The following is a 24,885-nucleotide window of genomic DNA, read 5'->3' as shown; positions in this document are numbered from 1 at the left end:
GTGCATACGTAAGTGCTGTGGCATTGCCCAGCAGTGAAGACACTTTGGGCAGAAGTGACTGACACACTCAATTCAATTACATTTTTCAATTCACAACTGGTTGAGTGAATTGAAAAAATTGCTCATTATGGAAAAGGATGGCAGCCTGTTAAAGGGATTTTGATCAGGGCCTCACAAGGTGCAGGTTGAAGTAATACATTCAAACTTTTATTCCCACAAATCTTTTAACACAAATGTGTGCTCTATCTAAGTTGAGATCCCACAAAACGTTAAAACTGCTGTCTTGTGTGTAATACCAGGAAGGTTTAAAGGCAAAACTAATTGTCTGTCTCTTCCATGTTATGCTGTTGTGATTTAAATTGTATTATATCCTCACCCCACTCTTTCCCTTTTTATTTTACTGCATGTATGCATGTTTGTGTGTATTATTATTGTATTCATTCAATGTGTAATCATTTGAAACTCTTGTTTTGCACTCTATTGGATCTTATTTGATTTCATATCTTTATTTACACAAATCCCGCTCAGCTCTGTGCTGAATGGTGATGTGTCCAGTGTACAGCAGATGGCACCATAGCGTAAGGTATTCTAAGTACTCTACATGTCCTTGTCCTTAATTTTGTATCTGTTTAAATTCAATTTCAATGAGGAGATAAAAACAAACACACAATTACAACCACACAAACAAATATGGTTTCCTGGAATCCTGTAAAGCAAGGACAGTTTTAGGCTTTGAGTCATTTAAATCATCTGTTGACATCAGTTGGTTGTACGTTTGCAGCCATGTGTGAATGTATGAATGTATCATACTGTACTGTATATATTATGTCCGGACATGAATTATACGTCTTAAGTGAGGAAAGTGTAGAAGAAAGGGAGTCTACTACCGCGCCTCAGCCAAACGAGGCAAGCCCGGTGCGTCACAGGAGCAGGACAACAGCAATTGAAGAAGAGAACACACTGGAGCAGCACAATTGAGGAAAGTGTACTTTCTGTACTTTGCAGACTATGGAAAAATTATTGCTCTTGTAGGAATACTCTCTCTCTCTCTCTCTCTCTCTCTCTCTCTCTCTCTCTCTCTCTCTCTCTTTCTCTCTCTCTCTTGATAGTTCTAATAGAAATAAGACCAGGAAAATAACAGTTTCATATCAGCAGAATATCAGCAGCAGGAATCCGTATTTTGATAATTGTGAAAATCAATTCATGTGGAAGCTTGTCCTAGACATCTTTAGTAGTGATGAGATTCAAAAGTGCATCATCTCTTAATGTACAGTAGTTGTATGTGCCGATCACCTGCCCTTCCTCTTCCTTTCCCATGTACAATACTCAGCACATCTAACAGTCAAGAGGTCAAATGCAACATTTCTTCCTTTCCGATTCTTTACTCTCTTGTACTTGTCCTCTTGCACACGTGCTCTTCTCCTCCCTCTCCCTCTACTCGACCTTCCAGATGGCGATCTTGCCGTCTCGGCATGCAGAGCCACTGAGAACGTAACGGTCCTCTGCACAGCAGAGTGTTTGGATGCTGTCGCTGTGAGCCTGGAGCTCCTTCTGCACAGCGTGGCTCTCTGGGTCCACCACCAACACCTGGCTCCTCAGCTGGCTGTCACACTGGCCGTCTTCACCACTGGTGCCGCGACAGCCCACCCAAATCTGACGACAGAAAACGAGAGTATTGGGACGGTAGATTGATGAGAGAGGTAGGTTCAGGAGATGAGAAGAGGGGGAGGAAGGAAAGAGTACTGGTAACAGGTCGATATTTCTATGTTAACCCTTTAAACAGGGAAACCCTGTGTCAATTTAGACTTATGCGTTGGCTATTCAAAAATAGCAGATATACAAGCTCACAACTTGTAACTTTGTGCTTGCACGTCTGCAGTAGCTTGCACATCTGCTATTTTTGATTTTTTTGGAAAATATTTTAAAAGTGTGAGAACTATTGATATAGAAGGCATTTGTAGAATCGGCCTCAGGTCTTAATGGGATAAGATGATGCATCGGCATCACCGCGGTAACCAACATCGGTTAAATCAGCGGAACAACCCATCGATATATAATTGATAAGACAGTTTATAAACAGTTTGTGCACAAATGGAGCCGTTTGACATTATGCTGTATGTTGGTATTGTGTTGCAGTACCTGATCCTTAACTCTGATCATACAGGTGACACCGGTGCTGCCTGACAGGGAGATCCTCTCAAAGGGAAGGCTGCTGTCTTTAGTGTGCCACAAGCACAGCTCCCCCGAGTCTGCACAGCCTGTCCACAACTGGCCTCGCTGGAACACACACACACACACACACACACACACACACACACACACACACACACACACACACACACACACACACACACACACACACACACACACACACACACACACACACACACACACACACACACACACACACACAGGCGCGCATAAGCTCACAAACAAACCCACACGCCACAGAATTGATGTGGTGGAGGGAATACTTTCTTACTGTTACTGTTTTTCTACGTGAGCGGCTGTGGTCCCAAACATACTCAGTCTCTCCATTATTAATAATTTGCCTGGATATTGATAAAGACTATCAGTAGCAGCCGCTAGACAACTGCTGCCAATAACCCTAACCCTTTGGTAGGTAACCTATCATCATACTGATTCTGCTTCTTAATAATGTGACTGTAAACATAAGAAATCTTATAGTGACTCACACCCTAATCACCTAACCCCTAGTTCTCCAAGAACTAAACAGCTGAATTGAAGCTATTGCCTCACTGGATTGACTGACTAAACAAAACACTAACTGACTACCTGCTCAACTCACTGGCATGGACAAAGTACTCACTGGTGGACAAAAGTACATACTCAAGTAAATACTTGAGTAATCAAAAGTACAAATCACAAAGTCCATTTTCTTAATTCATTATATATGTTTGTACGTTTGAGTCCCAATAGTCCCTTCCTAGAAATGTAGTTTTAGTCAAAAGTACAATATTTCTATTTAAAATGTAGCGTAATGAAAGTAAAAAATGTATAAATACTGTAAATAAATGTATAAATACTCAAGTAAATGTACTTAGTTACTGTCCACCACTGCTCCAAACTCACCTCCAGCACAATGATGAAGCTACTGATGCATCTGGACTCGCTCTGTAGGTCATCAGGAAGCACCACCTTCCTCTGCAGTGTCCCGTTCTTCTTCAGCTCCACAATGCTGTCACCGCAACCTGCACATCCACAAAAATTGCACCCATTTCTATTCAAATAATCATTCTTGTTAATGTCTATTTTGAAAAAGAAAGGGTGTTTCACGTACAGCACCACAGTGTGCCTTCATGGATCTGTATGGACGAGAGGTGGTCGCATTTGACCTCGAACTGCCGCTTGACTTTGAGACTGGAGGAATCCCACTGCAGGATGGTCCCGTCAGAGCTACAGGAGTATGGCTGCTGACTGGAGGGAGAGAGACAAACACAGGCATCTTTACAGCACCACACAAAACATTAAGATTTTAATAATATAACATTCATATTTTGAAAACAATTATGAAATTGTTTCTTTAAAACCTCGAAACGTTTTGTTGTGATACTGCTAATTGTGCTAAATAGGAACTTAATGTTATTACATTAGTTCAGTTGATGAAGCCAGAACACAATCAACTGATTGATCATAACATGCTCTGAAAATGCATGTGGCCCACCCATCTGACAGGCAGCCGTGTTAGGTGGGTGGGCCGAAAACGCTTCTCAGATTTTCAAGTGAGCCCTGATCCAGAAAAGGTTTAGAACCACTGTCATAATAAAACATTCAGTGTTTTAGTATTATTCCAAATAAGATCATTGGACAGACTGGATTCAGTGCTTCGTACCCATTCTGCTGATCTCTGGTGTCCAAGGTGAAGCCAGTGACTTCATGCCTGTGTTCAGTCAGCTGCTTGTTACAGGACATGCTGCGAGTGTCAATGATGTAGATGACAGAGTCCTGAGAGCCAACCCACACCTGATCCTGGTTCAATCCCAGCATGCAATTCTACCAGGAGAGAGAAGCAGTATAAGTACTATTGTAGTGATGGTATCTGTATTGATCTAGCTACTGTATCTATCCATTCATCCACCACACACTTAATTACACTGTGTATGATTGTGCACCCAGTAGGAAGGTACATTCACAAGTTTCCATGTAGCCTTCCATGGAATTTAAGCTGGTAACATATTTCACTTTTTTTTTTTTTTTTGCCAAAACTCAACTGCAAAGCACCTAATTTTCTGCTTGTTTGGGTTGCGGAACCCAGCATTGGCTGAAATTGTCTCTCTGTCTCTCTCTCCCTCCCTCCCTCCCTACCTCACCCTCTCACTCTCCGTCCCACCCTCCTACCCCCCTCTTCCTTTCTCTCCCACACACTCTTCCTCTCTCTCCCTCTCCCTCCCTCACTCTGTCTGTCTCTCTCTCTCTCTCTCTCAATTATTGAGCTCTTGGGGGCCCCAAGTGGGCCGCAGTGACGCTTTCTGTAGCGTGTGAAGGTCAGAAATGAAGTGGAGATCAGATGATCTATGTCTACAGTTTATCTGCTCGTACCAGTTGAGAAGCTCCGACCTGGATGCAGTCTTGCAGCATGGACCAGCTGGCTGCATCAAACACCACCACCCTGCCTCCACTCAGAGCCACCCACAGCTTAGGGTTCCCATCGCCCTCTGAATCACTGCAACTCAACTGCCCTGAGGAGGGAGGACGAGAGAGAGAGAGAGAGAGAGAGAGAGAGAGAGAGAGAGAGAGAGAGAAGGGAGGAGAGTGATGAGGGAGGGAAGGAGTCTAAAGTGTGCACTCATTCATTAAGTCCAGCAGGTGGAGCCAGAGTCAAGTAGCCTCACAGGCTGCTTGGTGCAGCAACTTCATCTGGTACAGTACAGGAAGTGTCACCAATACACACAACTGGAACAAAATCCATTTCACTCAAGCCAGGTAACGTGTCATTTTCTTCATGTTCTTTCCATTTATTCTGCTGTTTAAGTAGGCAGATTAATTACTAATAGCGACTTTTACATAATATCGTTGCTGTCGGGCAGAAACAATCTAACTCCATTCACTCTTTATGTCTGTGTGTTGATAAAAAAAATATTGAACCAATAAAAAGTATTAAAAAGGGCTGACAAAACCAGCTAACTCCATTGGATCCTCAAACGTTCTGCTAAACCAGCTAACTCCACCAAAGGAGGGTGGAGTTAGCTGGTTTAGCTCCAGGCCCCGCCCCCTTTTGACCTCCAACCTCATTGTGAGCTTGGAGGTCCATTCAGCTGTTCTTATCAATGATGAACAAAACCTCCTGACTCCTGACTTTTTGTTTTGTTTTGGTCATTTCCTGAAAAATTATCATTTTGGAGTTAGCTGGTTTCTGCCCGACAGCAGAGATATACTGCATAACACATTGTCTGCGGACACCTTGTTTCCTAACCTTGTTAGTTCCATGTAGTTACTATTTAGTCGCAAGCTCTTGTTAATTGCTTTCATTGGTTAAATAATTATAAAACCCACAGACAGACGTAACCACTTGCAACCTGTGGTCCCGGCTATTAGCGCAATTTGCACCGCACCCCCCACTAAAAAAAACATCTTCCCATGGCTATGGTGTCACTGCCATAATATGGTTGCGTTGTGTACAGACAAGTAGGATAATAACTGTCTTGTGAGAGGCTGACTGTTAAATAATATTATTATTTAACAGTCAGCCTCTCACAAGACAGTTATTATCCTACTTGTCTGTACACAGCACAACACAACAAGGGTTCACTGGAGCATCTGCTGCTGCATGCTGCTGCACTTGCAAGGACTCTCTGAATGCATACAGTATGCAAACACAATCGCATACAACAGTATGCATTATGTGCAGTACAAACACACATGAGAGTATACACACACTGACATACAGTAAACACACATACAGTATGCAAACACAATCGCATACAACAGTATGCATTATGTGCAGTACAAACACACATGAGAGTATACACACACTGACATACAGTAAACACACATACAGTATGCAAACACACTAACATAACTGTACAGTATAAACACACACCGTAACACACTCAGATACAGTATGCACATACTTGCACACAGTATAAACACACTCACATACAGTATAAACAATGACAGAGTAAGCAAACACTTGTATACAGTATAAACACACTCACATACTGTACAGTAAACACACTCACATACAGTATGCACACGCTCACAAACAATAAACATTCATATGCAGTTTATACAAACACTCACATATACCGTAGTAGAAACATACACACGCACACACACACACGCACGCACGCACGCACGCACGCACGCACGCACACACACACACACACACACACACACACACACACACACACACACACACACACACACACACACACACACACACACACACACACACACACACACACACACACACACACACACACACACACACACACACACGGTATAAACATACAGCATGAAAAGGAATAAACCCTCATCTAGACAGTGGAGCTGACTGGGAACATAATGTTCTATACAACACTGCCAACATCCAAAGCCCAGAGGGAAGCAAATAGCAAACATGAGTGAATTCTCTTTATTATTTACAGACTGATGCAGGTTGTGCACATAATGTCCGTCACACCGCTGTCGTTTTCTGGGAAACTCCAGTTGAGTTGTTGGGGATTAATAGTGTCTAATAGTGTAAAAAAAAAAAAATAGTGTCTACCTCAAGGGTACCTCTGCGATAGATAGATAGTTAGTAAGGCCAAGATTCCAACTAGTAACATTAACTTACTCACAACCACCAAAAAAGTATTGTCATTTTACGCAACAGAAACAGATGACAGTGTCACAAAATGTCCATGCAAACTTGTCAACATGTCAAAGACAGACAGACAGACAGACAGACAGACAGACAGACAGACAGACAGACAGACAGACAGACAGACAGACAGACAAACAGACAGGCTGGCTGGCTGGCTGACTGGCTGGCTCCTCTATGAGACGAACACAACAAGTTCACACCAGCCAGCTACTGCATAATGACACACCATCTTGTGACGGTAACACAGAGACAATATGCAAACGTCCACACCATGAATCACAAACAGAGAATTATCCCTGTGACACACTCAAGGAGCAAGACTATATAGAACTGTTACCATGACATCGGACTTTTTCAGACTCCTGATGACCCTAAATTGTAAATGTTCTCTGCTGAAATTAAATTACATGATGGAGGGGGCATATCCTGTGCTTACTATATCAGCAAATCAGGAATGTGGAGCTAATGATTGTTACTAGCAAGCAGTCTGTTAAAAATAAAAAATATACATTTGAGGTGTCATGGGTTACACTAATTCACTTAACATGGACCCAGTTAAAAGACACCATCTGTGTCCATTTGATATAACACCAATGACATTATCACGGCAATACGTTTGCTACCAGCAGTCTAGCGAGGGAACAGACATGGAATTATATAGAAGTCAACATGCCTTTGTAAAGATCAATCTAGCAACCGTTTTAACAGAGATGGTTGACCAGTGGTTATATCATGCAGATAACAATAATCTGTTTTTAGATTTTAGTGGACTGGACGAAAACTTGCGGTCTACCTAAAGCAATTCTCAAACCTTTTCATGTCAAGGACCCTCAAATTGACACTTATTTGCCAACGGACCCCCATTTGAAAAGATATGCCAGGGACCCCCCACAAGAGAAGATTTTTACGGCTCTTAGCAGTGATTCTCAACCATTTTAATTTCAAGGAGCATTAGGCTACGGACCACCATTTAATGGCGTTTCTATCTCTGGGACCCCAATTTATATTGTAAAATCAGTGTAAATTTAACTCTCTGAGTTACAGACCCATAAGGGTCCATTTAGTTCCTAACTATCCATCATTTAGCTGGGGACCCCCTGGAACTCTCTCAAGGACCTCTGGGAGTCCCCGGACCCCACTTTGAAACCAATGACCTAAAGTATGTCAATTGGTGCATTCTCACCATCATTTCAGCAACAATGCAGATGGTGGGATCCCTTACTTCTTTATAATATATATAAATGCTATGAATGTATAATGTTTCTGTAATGATGTATGTCACATCGTATTTAAAGTTGCACAGAAGGGGATGCAGTCTTACCTGGTGTGTACAGCAGCACATGTACAGTCTGAGGCTCAGCCAGGTACAACGAGGGGTTGATCTTGTGTTTCAGAGTCTCTGAGGTGGTCTCGGGCACCATCATGGGCACTGGTCATCCCCCGACCCCCCCACAACACACACACACACACAGCATTTAAGAATGAATTATACCGTTTCAGAGGTTAACAGAATATACCTGTAAATGAGACAGAAATGATTCATGAATACCTTCATGTTTGACCTTATCAAAGTAGGCTAGTTTGGAGGCAGCGTAGATGGAGCGCTGGGTCTGTAGACACCCCACCACGGCATCCATCAACAGGACGTTTGTCAGAGCCTGGGCCATGTACTGAGGATCCTACAGTAGAGACAGAAAGAGAGCTAACAATATGTGCACACCATGTTGTAGGCTTCCCGCTACAGCTCCATTAACCCATTAAGACCGGGAACGCATCTGTGTAACCGCTTTAACCATTATTTTATACTTTTTGAGTGGTGCCAACCACTCCTATATCTGACTTTGTCCGTGTGTCCGTATGTATGTATGTCCAATAAACAAACATTGATGACAACATCAATACGAGGCACCACTCTCTTCACACAGGGTGTGATTTTTTTTTTATAATATTTTTTATAATTCAAAAATAGCAGATCTACAAGCTCATAGTGCGGCACCGAGTGCCGCGCTACGAGCTTGTAGATCTGCTATTTAAGCTAACATTTTTTATTGAAATCTATCAGTCAGAATTAATATTTACTGCAGTGTGTTCAGTTCTAGAATTAGTGATAAACCTTCACTTTTAGCCAACTGACAGGCCTCCAGAGGAATACACAGTATAACAACAGACATCCCTGTGTGTACCTTGTGTTGGTCGGCCATCTTGCGTCCGGCCCACATCTCTTTAACTACTAGATTCCAGAGTTCCGTCTCCGTCTTCAGGTTGGCCTCAAACACCGCAGCCCTGCTGGAGGTACGGATACGAAGTGAGGGGATGCGAAGGAGGAAGGAGGGAGCTGAGGCGATCTTCACCTCCTGGAAGGACATAAAGGGAGGTTTTAGAAAAAGAGGAGATGGAGAGATAGAGGCATTGGCTTGTTACAGTACATCTCAGAGGCAAATATTGCACTTTTAATCCACTACAATTATTTGAAAACGTTAGTAATTAGTTACTTTGTAGATTTTGATTATTATTACAAAACATACATTAACCACTTCAACCCCATATATATTTCAGCCATTTGAAAATAGCCGATCTACAATCGTGCCGCATTGTGAGCTTGTAGATCTGCTATTTTCAAACGATTTTTATACAATTTGAAAACTTGTGAAATGGGACATTCTGCATAATGAGTACTTTTACTTTTGGTACTTTAAGTACATTCTGCCAATACTTTTGTACATTTACTCAAGTAAATGTTTAATACCGGACCTTTACTTGTAACAGAGTATTTCTGCATTGCAGTATTGATACTTTTACTTAAGCAAAACATTTCAGTACTTTTTCCACCACTGAGTACCTCTATGTCTCTGAACTTGGTGATTTCCAGGAAGTCGGGTCGTCCCTCGGTGAGCAGGAACAGGCGTTTCTGTGTCATGGCGATCTTGCCGACGCCATGGGAGGTCTTGACGCTCGATGACAGCTTGTAGACGCATTCGCTGTTGTCCAGATGCTCGATGACCTCGGAGGGCAAGTTTACGTCCTGCGCCTCGGCCTCGGTCTCCTTCCAGAATGTGTAGAAGACTCTGAAGAGCTCAGGCTCCACCTGCTTCTGATGGCCTGGGACACAGAGATGTTGGTATACAAATAAGTATACAGATACACAGAAGTGAGACATGTGCCTCATGTACAACGTTGGTTCTCTAAGTGGGGACCCCCAGGGGACAGGGGTCCTTATGGGGGTTCCAGGGGATCCCCAGCAAAATGTGTTAATATAGCATCACAATAATTTTAACTTTAACCTTTTATACTTTTTGAAAATAGCAGATATACAAGCTCATAATGCGGCACTCTGCTATTATTTAAAAAAATATTGAACATTAGTTCAAAATATTTTTCAAAGCGAACATTTGTAACTCAAATCTGTGGTGGTCCCTGGAACAGAATATTATGACATGGGGTTCCGTTGCTGTTGTGTATCATTTTGGGGGTCCTTGACATGAAAAAGTTTGAGAACCATTGCTCTACAAATTATGAACCCTCTAGTGAGTTTTAAAAGGATTGCCATGGAGTCATGGACATACTTCCCTTCACATTGCTCCTGCTCTGATGTGTAGCAAATATTGTTGCTCTTAGTTTTATATTGGTCACTTTGTAGATTCTCTGTTTATTTTTAATTTCCTTCAGCTTCCTAGGCAGTGGGATTTGTTTTTACGGATGTTATATGTCTGTCAATGTTATTGTCCTGTATTTGTTGTTACTGGAAGAGCTGTGTAACATGTTTTGCTCTTTTCTTGGCCAGTTCACACTCTAGTCTCTCAATGTGTTTTTACTGGTTAAATAAATGTTAAATAAAAACAAATAAATGAATACAAACGCAAGCAGGTTTGACATAGCAAGCAAACAGCAAACAACATAAGCATTTACATACACACATGCGCGCATACACACACGCACGCGCATGCGCGCACACACACACACACACACACACACACACACACACACACACACACACACACACACACACACACACACACACACACACACACACACACACACCAACACACCAACACATAAACAAATGCAAGCAGACGTGAATATACTGTATACTAAAATGCATTATAAACAGACAGAGGCATGCACCTCCACTCTCATTCTACAACACATCTGTAAAGCATCATGCACATCACACACACCAACATACTTTTAGTATCCCAGCAACAGCATGCTATCACTCATAACACTTCGGTCCTGTTACATGCTGTTCTGTTGGTCATGCATGGTCACATCTCACCATCAAATAAACTCACATACCAGGAACGGGGGGGAAAAAGCATGTGAGAAAAAAGCAATATTGCTGCACTCCAATTGATGCTACATGTGTGTGTTCGCTAATGGTATGACAGATACTATAAGACATGTTGGATTGAGCGAGGACAAGATATGAAGATACCTGTATAATACAGGCCTCTTTGTAAGTGGATTCAGAAAAGGATTGCTGTAGAAATTATCTGTAAAGTGAGTAATTGGATGTTTTTTGAGGGTGGCAGTGGCTCAGGAGGTCCGTCCGTCCGTCTGGGAACTGAGGGTTTCCCAGATTGATCCTTGGCTCCTCCTGGCTTAGCATTGACGTGTCCTTGAGCAAATCACTGGACCCCCAGCTGCTCCCTGGGTGCTGTTCAATAGTTTCCCACTCCTAATAAATTAGTTAGGATGGGTTAAATGCAGAGGGCAAATTCCAGGGTATGTTCAAATGGACTTGGCCAATACCCCAACAACTAAAGGGAAGGAGAGAGGTTTTAAATCTTATTTGTGTCTACCGCAAAACAGATCCTGTCCTGTGCAACCCCACCCTGCCCAGACCCCGCTACCCCCCCCCCCACAAAGTGATGCCAGTTCTAAGTAACTCAGATCTGGTTCTCTTGTCTGATCCAGAGCTATAGTTAGAAACAGTTGTAGTCATGTAATAGCTCCCTCCATAACATTAATCACCATCAAATCACATGTTACTTCGTAAAGACATGAGCTCTGGTGGTATTAATATCCCAGCCACTGGTAGGAAAATGAAAATCAGCATGTATTTGTGTGTTTTAATCTGAATGCACTCTGGCCTGATTAGATTATGAAGTTCCAAAGTGTGGCTCTGATGTGGTCTTACCCTCACTGGAAGCTGAGGAGTCAAAGGAAAAGGATGATTTGGAGGAGGGACTTCTCGAAGCCACGTCTGAAGTTGAGTCTCTCTTTGATTCTATTAAAGTCAATTACAGCACCATCAGATGACACATTGTACAACATGACTTTGTGTGTATTCCTGCCGGTATTTATGTTGTGTCTGCAGTGGGTGTGCTCACGTATCTCTGTATGTGCCCTTGGTTGTGCGTGCATTTCACAAATCCTGTGTATTTTGCATCCTTATGTGTGCTTGTGCACCTCTGTTTATCAATAGCACAAGCCATAATAACACTTTCCACTGATGTAATCATACAACAGCAGCAGATCATCTGATAGACTCTTTAAGTTCGCCATGGTAGTGTGACAGCCACTAGCCTCTGAACTAATTGAAGCTGTTTTCATGCATTACTGGTGGAGAGAATTAATAGTACATAAATGGCAAAACAGCATTCATCGTCAGTGCAAACTTGTTCACACATAATAAAAATGGAACAATCCATCTAAAAACAAGACATTGTCTAATAACGGTTAGGCATTCCTGTCCAATCTTTATCTATCAATACAAAGTTACTATGTGTGAGGTTTTTGAAGAAGCTCCATGAATCACAACATGGTGTTCAGTGGCGAAGCAGCACTATACAGTCTGGCTGCTCTTATGAATGTCCCAGTGTAGTGAAGTTTTACGCCTCATTTGGCCAATTGGAAATAGCAATCTTTTACTTAAAAGTGTGGCGCCTAAGGGGCCATCAATAACAGTCTCTATCTCTGTGCATCTCTGTATATGTGTCCCCACAAAAGTAGACCAATCACAGCTCAGCTCAAGACACAAACACAAAAAAGCTAAGCTTCTCTCTGTAACACACACACACACACACACACACACACACACACACACACACACACACACACACACACACACACACACACACACACACATACACACACACACACACACACACACACACACACACACACACACACACACACACACACACACACACACATTCCTCTCCTCTTACCAACAGTTAGAGCTTCAAACAGGCGGTGTATTGTCGCTGCATCCTTAACAATTCCAGACTCCTGGACACAGCGCACAAACTCTTCCTGGTGCAGATGTGTTCTGGGAAACACAAACTTCTTAACGTGGTAATCAGGCTCATCCAACACCTTCTCATTCTCCTTCTTCACCTAAACAAGAAAACCATAACTGTAACATTAACATATAACAACTGTAACATTACATCATCATCATCAACAACAGGAAAACCACTGTCAACACCACCAGATCCATCTGAAGACATCACCAATACCATCATCATCATCCTCGTAATTCGTAAATGAACAGCAGCAAGGAGGACCACAATGACAATGACAAACCACAATGTTTATTAAGAGCAATTGAAACAGTTGAATTGTTTTCAGTCCAAGATGGATGACACATAGTGACACAACAATATGTGTTATGGATATCGTAGCGGTTGTCTCTCGGTTAACTGATTTATAATTAGTCGTAGAGCAGTGTCACTTGTGAAAATAGCAGATCTACAAGCTGGTATATTTGCTATGTTCTGCGCATGACGTCATCGTACGACAGAGTAATAAATCAAGCATCAGAGTTCTGACTGAGAGTAATTAAGTAATGTCAAATACTGCGTGACAAAAAAATATGAGCTTAATTCAAATCCACAGTTTAACAATAGTGGTACCAACGGACCGACCTTGAGGATGAGTCTCTTCAGCTCAGGCCGTCTGTCAGCCTGCTGCCTCTCCTCTTTCTGTAGTGAGTCCACCAGCCAAGTGACCAGCTGGGTGGGAAAGATGGCTGTGTCTGTCTTGTAGAGGTTCTGGAAGTCACTCAAGGCCTCCAGACGCCGTGAACACAATGTGTTGATGAAACCACGCAAATAGTAGTATCTACAGGGGAGGGGGATTATATGCACAAGTAATGTCTCTTGACAATGAGGCACAGCGTGAGAAGCAAAAAGTACATTATTTAAGCTTTTACTGGAGTGGGTGAAGAGAGATTTATTTTCATGAATTTAAAATGTCTACACTAGAAAACATAAGCTAATGAAAACATGAACAAATATAGACTAATGAAAATGAATCTCAAGATTAAATGAAAAGACAGGAATTCGGGAAAGTGCATTTGTGCCATGGCATGCATTACTGATTAGTGTTTTACAGCACTGTGAATGTGTACTGTGAATGACTGTGTTTGGGTCATGTTTTGAGACGGAGCAGAAGATGAACAGAAATAAAGACAAAATGAAGAAGGCTCACAATGAACAGGAGGTAGATGATGAGAAGTATTATTCTGACAACCAGCGTAAAATACAATATTCAATGTCCAATAGTGTACGTTGTCAGAATAATACCTGTTAATGCATAATGTGAATATTTTCTGTAGTCTGAGTCTTTAGATGCTGCTAATGCCATACTCCAGAATCTCCATGCGCACATACATATATTATTACATAATATAACATAATAATAACATGGAAAATGAATAACAATTAAAGAACCAAGAGGATTTCTAAAAGGATGACAGGAGGAACCACAAAAGCAGCATAAGGTAGTGTACCTGGCGAGCAGGGCATAATTGTCAGCCGGGACACAGAAGATGGCTTTGCCCAGCTGTAGGATCAACTCACTGTAGTAACTCTGGACAGAATGCAGGGACAGGGTGGTTGGGAACTCTGGGAGTTTGAACACCTTTATGGTCTTAGGAGTAGTTCTCAACACTGCAGAGAGAGAGAGGACAGAGAGGAGGACAAGAGGAGCAATGCAGAAGGAGGAGGAGACAAAAAAAGATAATTTATGGTTTTGAATGTGCTAGATCACATATCTAGCCTGACACTCCATTATTCATTTTCAACCGCGAAAACCCCGCCTTCCACAGCGTCACCAGACCCTGAATGCGAGGCTAGCGATTCAGGGGCTGGAGCCAGGCTAGTACATATGTATCAGCTATGTTTTAAAACTATTTAATATAGCAACACAAAATTGTTTCGGTATGCACCTGCGTGTGTGTGTGTGTGTGTGTGTGTGTGTGTGTGTGTGTGCGTGCGTGCGTGCGTGCGTGCGTGCGTGTGTGTATGTGCGCGCGTGCTTGTGTGCGTGCGTGCATGCATGGATACAGGGATGTGCTGCCTGTGTAGTATAGGCAAGAGTGCATACACATGTTGTTTATACAGTTATGGGAGTGTGTGTGTGTATGTGTGTGTGAGTGTATAGATTGACATATGTATCTATGTTACAGTATATATGTCTTACTGGGGTCAGGTATGAGGATCTTGGATATTGATAATTTTCTGGTAAAATGTAATGGCCGGTCATCTCTCAGGTTAGGGAGACTCAGCCCCAGTCTCCTATTCAGCCCCATCTCTGTCACTGAGCTTTTTCTCCTGGCCTGGATCTCCTGCATGGTGGGCCTGCGAGGGTTTTCAACCATAGCTTTCATCCTGGAAGACACAAAAATACAAGTTATATTTATTTTGGAGTTAGCATGCAGTGCAGTGGGAGCTGAGTACTAAAGAACATGTACAGGTTGTCGAGCTAGGTTTTACTTTACAACTCACTTCTGGCTCTCTGATCTAGTATGGAGCTCCATGCGAGCGAAGGCATCCATTTTCCTGTTGAGACGATCCTTCAGGAAGGAATGGAAGATGTGGGTTTCCAAAACCTACAACACACCATGGAAATGAACTATCAACACAGCACCTCAAAGTTGCTACGACACACTCGTATTGGATGACTCAAATGTTATAGCATTTGCAGGACTGTCTGTGTGTCCGTCTGTGAACAAAAGAACTTGAGCATGGTTGGGCGAATGTTCATGAAACTTGGTAGATGTTAAGAAGGCTGCACATAACGTGACAAAAATAATTTAACTATACTGGTTCTTTAATAATATTACAGTGATACAATCTTGGAAACCACTGAAACACAGTTTGCAGGTGACATCATTTTCAGGATGCATGTTGCTTTTCAACATGGGGAAGCTCAGCCAATATAAGAAGACAAATCTGTAAGCAAATGGGTGATGTGCACAAACAAAGATTATCGATTGATTGAATACTTTATTAGTACATCAATTAATTAAACAGCACAGACGTAAAATACACAAATAGGATAACACAAAAAAGTCCTTGGGGATTTGTTTCCATCGTGGTCCTATCAATCGATATGAAACCAATCGGTAGAAGTTATAGTGTTTACTGTACCTTCTTATAGAAAAGCTGTTCAGCTGGCTCCCTGGTCTTAAGGAACTCCTCACTATTAAACACTCTGTGTTCATAGTTCAGATGACTGCTCACATCCCTGTTGCACACACCACACATGTAAACACAATACCACACCAAAAAACAAAACAAAAGACCATGCATTTCTGATAAGCAGTATGTTCATCTGTGTTTTTGAACCATGAAAACTTTTTTTCCTGTCATCCAAATAAATCAAATCAACACTATAATACAAAAAGCACACAAATGAACACTGAAACACACACACCTGAAAATGTTAACAATGAGCTCTAGAGTTACTCTTTGGATGTCGTGGTTGAGATTGCGTTGCCAGGTTCGTCTATGTGCTCGCTGCTCACTGAGGTCACAGCAGCTGGCAAGGTGGCACTGATTCAAGTCAAAGTGTATCTGCAGGGACATGCACCTGGAAAAAACACACTCATGAGTCCATTCTTCCTCCACGTCAAATAATATTAGTCTCCTATTAGGATTTTATTCTGGCTAGATTATTCTGGCTGGGTAGTTAACTACTCGTATGAAAATAGCCGATCTACAAGTTCACAGCGTGTTATGAGCTTGTTTGCAGAAAAAAACACATGAAAGTACAGTTCAGAGCTTGTGACAAACTAAAAAGTACACAGGTTATTTTTTTTTCCATTTCCTGAAAAGTAATAGTTTTGGACATACAAGGTTTCAACCGATAGTGACGCTATGTTAATTCACTCAGACACATCTGTACCTCTGTGTGAAACACTCGGCAGCGGCCGGCGGAATCTCTGGCAGGTCAACTGTGTCAGAACAGGAAGTGGAGACGCTTCCGGTGTCAATCTTGATCAGGATCAGATCATCTGTTTCCTGGACGACCAATAATATATTACCCACTTTCAACCTAGCGTCCCTATTTTGGGCATGTCATTATAGGCCAAAAGTGGTCGGAAAATAGCAGAGCTACAAGCTCACGTTATGAGCTTGTAAACTGTGTTGTACGACTGTGTAACACAGTCGTACAACGAAGTATAAGATAGGGCTGTTAAAGGTGCTTGGTGGTCCTATCTGATTGTTGGGTGAGAGCAGCACATGCACATTTTGGCAAAGGCTTTTGAAATCTCTAATGGAGTTTGGTTATTAGTTGAGTTAGCAAAGCCTTTGACAAAATGTGCATGTGCTGCTCTCACCCATGTGGATAATATTACATATATTTGTCTAATATGCGTGAACATATTAGCTCAGCTTCTGAATATGCGTGTTTAGAATCTGTAATGTCTATTCCCAAAAACATATTGAATCATTCTGGTCCTTGGTTGACTGTCAATACATATGCCAAGTTTCATTCACATCCATAGGAGATTTGGCTGTAAATTTGGTAAATTTTGGTAAATTTGGCAGGTGATATTAACTGAGTGAGTACTCACAGCAGCAACTTCTTCAAAATGGCTTATGTGACAGCCCATGAGAAATGCAGTTGGAGCCATAAGGAAGTCCAGCATACCGCTGGCCAGGACAGGAACATAGGGCTGCTGCCATGACAGAGGCTGAGAGAGAGAGAGAGAGAGAGAGAGAGAGAGAGAGAGAGAGAGAGAGAGAGAGAGAGAGAGAGAGAGAGAGAGAGAGAGAGAGAGAGAGAGAGAGAGAGAGAGAGGAAAATAATATAAAACATTTTTATTTCATCTAGTAGAAAATACAAATCAAGATATACTATAAAAAATAATTCAGAATTTTTCATTTTGACAAATGGAAAAACCGATTTACTTGCATCTGTACTATCACATCACCTGCCTTTATTTGCCCAGGTTGATTGATAAAAGGACACAGGCTGATAATATAAACGTTTTTAGCCCTAGGGCTGATACAGCAGTAGCTGACTAATAAGTGCAAACTAAAGTGCTGCCGCGGTGCCACAGCCTGCTGACCTGTCATCAAGAGTGACGTCTCTGCGTAAGGAACTTAGCATGTCATGCATGCTGAGTTCCTGCACTGTTATCAACTGCGTTGATTAGATGCTATTTTGTCAATAAATAAGGTTATGGGTATAAGATAAACAAACTATCAACCGGTCAGGCATTTGCTGTTGCCCAATGTTATACAGGTCTGCGAGGAATGGCCGGGTCATAACGTAGTAACATATACAGTATATCTATCTATCTGATATCTACTATTAAAATAAAGACAGATTCGTAGATTAGATTTTTAGACCAGTCAGAACTTCTGCTCTGGGCAAAAATGTTTTACTGATGTATGAAAAATACTATGTCATTTGTACAATCTTGGAGTTCTATTGTATAGAGACACCGATTTGACATTTAACTGACCTGTAGAAAGTGCCGCAAGCTTTCTGCTACCAGGGTGAGTCTGGCCCAGTCAGCAGAAAATAACACCACCCTTTGTTCCTGAAGCAGACAGGATAGAACCTACAGACAGAGACAGAAGAAACAGACCCTGTGGTTTATCAATGCAAATTCAACAGTCCTTTATGAAAGCATGTCAGTGTGTTACCTGTAGTAATTGCTGTGGTCTGAGGCAGAGCAGAGGTAAATGAAGATCCAAATCTACAGCTGGTTGGTCTTTGTCTTCTCTAGATGGTAACACGATGGTCAGAGGTCGTAGAGTAAACGTCTAGAAATGATCAAAAAGTTTTATCTTAATGCTGGCAGCTTCATTTTTTCTGGAGTCTCTTATTTCTGTCATGAGCCAATGTCTGAACTGACACAGAGCCACACTGAGTTACAATGCAATCACACATGCACCTGGAAACATTCGTTCCTAAAATAACCTAGAAAGATGACAGCAAAAGAAGAGCCATTTTTACCCTAACCCCAACCTTTTCCTGAATATAACCGTAGCTCTAAAAAGAGCCTACCGGTACTTTTTAAACAGAAACATAAATTCCTCAGGAAAATTGGTCTCAACGGCTAATACTAATACTCTACTATACTTGTGGTTACATTTGGTTCTCAAAAGTATAGCAGCAAGACAAGTGTGCACACACACACACACACACACACACACACACACACACACACACACACACACACACACACACACACACACACACACACACACACACACACACACACACACACACACACACACACACACACCATATGCACACCATATGCAGTTGTCCAGGTGGAGGAACGGGCACTAGTGACAGCTTGGTAGCAAACTCCGTCACCCTCTCCTCCAAGTCTGATAAGCGACACGTTTTCAACTGGACCAACAGACTGAAGACAGACAATTATTCAAACAGAGGAAGAGAGAGGAAGAGAGAGTCAGAAAAGAAATACATCGAAAAAGGCACATATACAGTATAATCTATATGGATCATATTGCACTGTGGCCTCTTTACTGTAGCTTTAATGGCAACAAAAGTGAACCATAATTCATTTTCAGATGGGTTATAGCACAACAGGAATGGACAATTTTACAGATAGAGTATGTACAGTTTGTACAGTAAACAGATGAGTCAAAGAACAGTGTTTTTTTCCAGGTCGAACCAAGAAACACAATTCCGTTTGGCTCACATTATGGTTAAAATAAGAAACACAATTTGTGTCCTATAAAAATATCTGTAAATGAATCAAAGAAAACCAACTTGTCTTATACAGTACAATTAAAACATAAATGATTAAAAAAAAACAACGTTAACTGGGCTGATTATTCTCACCATGACAGACAGTCTTTTAGAGCTGTGTAGTAAGGGTGCTTGGATATAACACAGAACGCATAGGCAGAGAACAGTTTAGAAGGCCTCGAGGACCAGAGGCCATTCTGGTAGAAAGATGTCCCTTCCTACAACACACAAGAGAGCAAGTACAGTAACAGAAGTATACTCATTTAACCACTTGAACGGGCATTCCTATTCTGGCAAAGAGACTTGGTGTAGACGTAAAAGAAAAAGCGGTCAGAGTACAGTTGTAACTCAAGTCTGACTATGGCAAAAATAAACACTGGCTAACAAACACTGGGGTGCATCGACGGCTGCAATCCATAACTACAGTATGTCCTACCGAACGGGATTCGAACCCGGGTCACCCGCAAGAGCACCAGCAAATAATGGAGAGTAGCTTTGGGAAGGCAAGTTGAGTCCATTTGAGTTTTATGCACTACCTCTTGATAACCAGTAGTGGTCCTCTCTGACCCACGATCTAAATGTCTCATAAAAGAACAAGGAGATCAACTCCAACTACCACTGCTGGGTTAGTTATTTTATATTAACATGCTCTACAGCACTGGTTCTCAAAGTTGGATCCGGGGATCTCAATGGGTCCTTAAGGGGTTTCAAGGTGGACCCCAAGCAAAACGAGGAACAGTTTAACCATTTTTACCCTGTTTCATATTTTTCAAAATGAATGTAAAAAAATAGCAGATCTACAAGGTCACAATGTGTCACGGTGCGACGCATGAATATGTTTGAGAACCACTGTTCTACAAAATAAAATAACATTTTATTCACACAAAAGAAAGTTATGGATTGCAGCTTTAAAGATAAAGTAAAGCAGTATAGTGCATTCAATCTTAATGCATGCTTGGTATTGTGTGTAGTCTTATGTACCTGTATAGGTCGATGATACTGCATCACTACTCCATGGGTCTGGTTGCCAAACACGTCAGTAAAAACCAGGTAGTGAAACTGTTCTTCTTTCTGGTCTTTGGACAGTTGGAGCCCACCTGGAGCACAGAAACAGAGATGACATTATGTATATGAACAGTGAGTTAACAGTGTGCCCAACTACCCTGTGTGTGTATGTGTGTGTGTGTGTGTGTGTGTGTGTGTGTGTGTGTGTGTGTGTGTGTGTGTGTGTGTGTGCGTGCGTGCGTGCGTGCGTGCGTGCGTGCGTGCGTGCGTGCGTGCGTGCGTGCGTGCGTGCGTGCGTGCGTGCGTGCGTGCGTGTGCATGTGCGTGCGTGTGTGTGCGCGTACCAGGAAAGCAGAGCTGAGGTAGTGCCATGAGATCAATGTCTTTGGGAACAGTGACATCTTCAGTTCCTCCTCCTTTCACCCCTTCAACTATAATAAATAAATACATAATTAGCTACATATCTAATGCATATCTATATGTATACTGCATATAGCTGGAAACCAGCGTTAATTTTTTGACTAAAACTATAAAACTAAGTACACTGACAATTTTGTCAACAGCTAAAAGCTAGACAAAAATGTTACTAGTGGAGAAGAGATCCAGTAGAACTAAGACAAGTCATTTTATGCTTGGTTGTGCACTGGTGTCGTGCTTCGAAAATAGCAGATCTACAAGCTCACAACGTGACGCAGTGCGACACGTTGTGAGCTTGTAGATCTGCTCTTAGCTAAATAGAAATCAGGCATTACGACGCCCTCACGACCCGCCAAGAGACATTCTAGTCGACTAAATCAACTGTATATTTGTCAACTAAAATCTTATGATATTTAGTCAACTAAAATTAGACATGTCAAATAGACTAAAACTAAATGGAATTTTATTCAAAAGACTTTGACTAAAACTACATAAAAATGTTGCTGTCAAAAATAACACTGCAGGAAACAACCCCTACATGGGCTCCAGAGGGTGTAGAGACAATACCACACATCTGGGACGTACTGGTCTGGGTTAACACCAGATACCAGTGATACTAGTAGAGCAGACCTTGGCTAGGGGTCGCTGTGGTCGGTACAGGTGGTTCTCTCTTCTTCCTGATGAAGGAGCGTCGCCGCCTCACAAATGACTTCAACACTCCGTTCCCTGCTTGCTCTCTGGTGACAAAGGGAGGAGCCAGGACATGCAGTACCTCTGGCTCCAGAAGGGGGAGCGCCGGAGTTCCATTGCTTCCACCAGTTTCCTGGGTAGACTGAGGAAGAAAGAGAAGGCCCTTATCCTCAATGTTATTTGCAATCTCAGTGGAATACAGTGCAGGTAATTGAACGCATCACGGCAACATAACAACATATATATGAGCACCTGAGGTACTACGCACGCACGCGCTAAATACCTGGCACAGCTCTCTGAGTTTGTCACTTGATGATCCTACCACCACGCAAGCTTCCAGAAGACCAGGAGGCAGATGGTCTGCCATCAGCAGAACTGCTACAGTACCTTCTAGAACCAAGGAACGCCTCTCTAGATCTCAGGAGAACCACGTCTCCTCAGAGCCGTTGACACACAACCATGGAACTGGAGGAGAGAATGTACATGGATTAGATAGAGATAGACACATATATTAAGGCTGTCAATGAATATTCCATGTTCGAATATTCCTTTGAATATTAAAAAGAAAAGAAAGGCATGAACAAAGACTAACCCATCAATGACATGTTCCTTTTTTCACTGTAAGCAATGCCTGGTAAACTGAATCGGGTTAGATCTGGCTAATAACATGTTTCACTGGTGCATCATAAATGTAAATGACTTTATTTGTAATTTGACTGTGAGATGTATTATGGCTCTATCATAGGTCCGCCCACTAGTGACGTGACCTGTGGCTGTCTATTTATGTGGGTTTATGATATGAAAACACTCCATTGCAGATCCAATCCAACTCTTTAGGGCGGTCCTTCATATTGGGGCAGTGACATGATATATGATTAGTTTCCAAAGCAGAGCCCGTAGTTTTGTTAGCGGCTTTTCTCACCGTTGTTCTAGCAACTACTTTCATCTAGAAATACCCAGATGTACAGTATTTGGTAGGCAAAGATCTCCAATCATCTGGCAATGCAAGTCTTATTCTTTCCTGTGAAAGCCCATGAAGACGCAAGTCCTGAAACCAAAAGTAATCTAGAGAGGGAAATGTAAGTTTGAAACAGCAGTAGAGGTTCCTCTACTTAAAAGTACACATTTTGACCTGACCAACATCTGAGTCATTTCAGCAGTTCTCTGGGAGTGAAAGGAATTCACTTATGTAGTTTTGGTTCCATATGAAGAACTGAAAACAAAAAGGATACTGTCGCTTTGGATAAAAGCGTCTGCTAAATGACTGTAATGTAATGTAATGTAATGGTCAGCCTAAATCTCATGTTCAGCCCAAGTTGTAACTTGTTATGATAAGTGGCCAGTTTCTAATTTCCTCCTCAAAAGGGGATGCCACCTGTATTGTTTCCAACCACAAATGATTGCCATTGGAAAGCCATGCCCATGCAATGATTTTATCATTTACAGGTCATGACTTCACCAGAGCCTTTACTAATCCCCATTAGAGGATAGGGAAGTTAGATGTGCATCAGCAATAGAGTGACTGTCCACTTTTTGAACGGTGCTGGTGAGAATTTCCCATTCATTTATTCCAAAGAAGAAGTCACTGAGTCAAGAACATCATTAAATAAAGAGTTTTAGAACTGGAAATATGCCAACCAGCGGAATAATAAATCATGACCATCGCTACTATATTTAGCAAACTAGATTGACTGCATACAGATGTGGCTTCTAGCCTTCTACAGGAGCTTATAGCATAGTTTTGCAACCACGTCACACAAGTCCACATTGGATTGTTATGACATTATACAATAGCTGATTCTCTATGTAGAAAATGAACGGGTACTTCCTACACCACACTGTTGAGCTCTATCCAAGGACAAGAACAAAAATTAGCACAGATAACTTTGTAATAAGTGCCTCTCTAACTGCACAATAACAAAATTCATAAACAACTGTCCACCGAAGTGTTTGTACATTTCTTACACTGATCATGCAAAGGATAGAGCTCATTGAGTTCCTAAGATTATTGAAGACAACAACTGAATCACTAATAAATGCACTGAACATTACGTGTTTATCAAAGTGGCAAAACAAAGAATCATTCACTCACTGTCTGTCCTTGACTTCCTCTCTTCCCTCACAGTGAGCAGCGCATTATCTTATTTCCCTACTGCTCTGCCCCAGGCTTTAACTACACTCCTCTACAGGGCAAATTAGGCTCATGAGTGCAGAAGAGGGCACTGAGGGCACTGAGCGTGTGGAAAAAAAATGAAACACACGCACAATTACACACAGACACACGCACGCGCTCGCACACACACACACACACACACACACACACACACACACACACACACACACACACACACACACACACACACACACACACACACACACACACACACAAAGAAAAAGAAACAACAAAATAAATCATGAAGGGGCGCTCGGGTGGCACAGTGGTAAAGTGCCTGCCCACCACGGAGGGTGTGGGTTTGAATTCACTGTGGTGCATCCGACTTTGTTGAGAGTCTATACGAACACAATTGGCCTGTGTTTAGGGGAGGGAAGCTGGGCAGGGAGGGAGATAATAGTTACTGCACGTAATCCTACGGGCTGGGATGGCATCTGTCAGCGGGCCGGGGTGTGTTCGGTGGGAGGAGTAGGACGAAGGCTCTACATCCTCACTGGCAGTTGAGTCAGTAAGATACTACAGCTATGACAACACAACATTATGTGTGGGGAGGAATCAATTGGCATGACGACTAAATTGGGGAGAAAAAGGGGTAAAAAGCTAAACAAAACAAAAAACTATCAAGGACATTCATCACCCCAGCCACAATCTGTTCATACCACTGCCACAATTGGAGTATCAGAAGACTTCTTTACAGTTATCACCTGGCAACAAACAAGACTGCTGAATCAACGATGAGCCATGTCACCATGTTGTATCGCCACTTTACCATGCATATGAAACTGTGAGTTGGCCTGGACTGTGGCTT

General features: G+C 42.1%; 1 protein-coding gene across 5 annotated transcripts in view; it reads right to left on the bottom strand.

The window, feature by feature from the left end:
- Positions 1-487: 487 nt before the first annotated feature.
- Positions 488-24,885, bottom strand: part of LOC311042744 (DENN domain-containing protein 3-like) — a 29,892-nt gene continuing 5,494 nt past the window's right edge. For 2 of the 5 annotated variants that reach the window (XM_084053716.1, XM_084053718.1), the window contains exons 2-29: positions 22,188-22,369; positions 21,845-22,046; positions 21,142-21,228; positions 20,774-20,889; positions 19,886-20,010; positions 19,331-19,442; positions 18,715-18,834; positions 18,531-18,629; positions 17,634-17,753; positions 16,961-17,076; positions 16,490-16,645; positions 16,204-16,300; positions 15,559-15,662; positions 15,254-15,441; positions 14,562-14,721; positions 13,696-13,891; positions 12,997-13,165; positions 11,964-12,053; positions 9,666-9,925; positions 9,010-9,180; positions 8,376-8,505; positions 8,148-8,255; positions 4,561-4,700; positions 3,854-4,014; positions 3,302-3,438; positions 3,094-3,212; positions 2,140-2,277; positions 488-1,653 (exon numbers count right to left, since the gene is read on the bottom strand). In XM_084053716.1, the coding sequence (XP_083909842.1) occupies positions 1,435-1,653; positions 2,140-2,277; positions 3,094-3,212; positions 3,302-3,438; positions 3,854-4,014; positions 4,561-4,700; positions 8,148-8,255; positions 8,376-8,505; positions 9,010-9,180; positions 9,666-9,925; positions 11,964-12,053; positions 12,997-13,165; positions 13,696-13,891; positions 14,562-14,721; positions 15,254-15,441; positions 15,559-15,662; positions 16,204-16,300; positions 16,490-16,645; positions 16,961-17,076; positions 17,634-17,753; positions 18,531-18,629; positions 18,715-18,834; positions 19,331-19,442; positions 19,886-20,010; positions 20,774-20,889; positions 21,142-21,228; positions 21,845-22,046; positions 22,188-22,271 (3,924 nt within the window). In that variant the 5' untranslated portion in view covers positions 22,272-22,369 and the 3' untranslated portion in view covers positions 488-1,434. Of the gene's footprint in view, positions 1,654-2,139; positions 2,278-3,093; positions 3,213-3,301; positions 3,439-3,853; positions 4,015-4,560; positions 4,701-8,147; positions 8,256-8,375; positions 8,506-9,009; positions 9,181-9,665; positions 9,926-11,963; positions 12,054-12,996; positions 13,166-13,695; positions 13,892-14,561; positions 14,722-15,253; positions 15,442-15,558; positions 15,663-16,203; positions 16,301-16,489; positions 16,646-16,960; positions 17,077-17,633; positions 17,754-18,530; positions 18,630-18,714; positions 18,835-19,319; positions 19,443-19,885; positions 20,011-20,773; positions 20,890-21,141; positions 21,229-21,844; positions 22,047-22,187; positions 22,370-23,996; positions 24,197-24,885 lie in introns of those variants that run through there. The other 3 variants (XM_084053717.1, XM_084053719.1, XM_084053720.1) reach the window with 3 other exon arrangements.

Source organism: Gymnoscopelus microlampas (genome assembly GCF_963454915.1).
Source record: "Gymnoscopelus microlampas genome assembly, chromosome: 3".
In the NCBI taxonomy this organism is placed as follows: domain Eukaryota; kingdom Metazoa; phylum Chordata; class Actinopteri; order Myctophiformes; family Myctophidae; genus Gymnoscopelus; species Gymnoscopelus microlampas.
The sequence above is the reverse complement of the archived record's forward strand: the minus strand, read 5'-3'. Positions and strand labels throughout refer to the sequence as shown.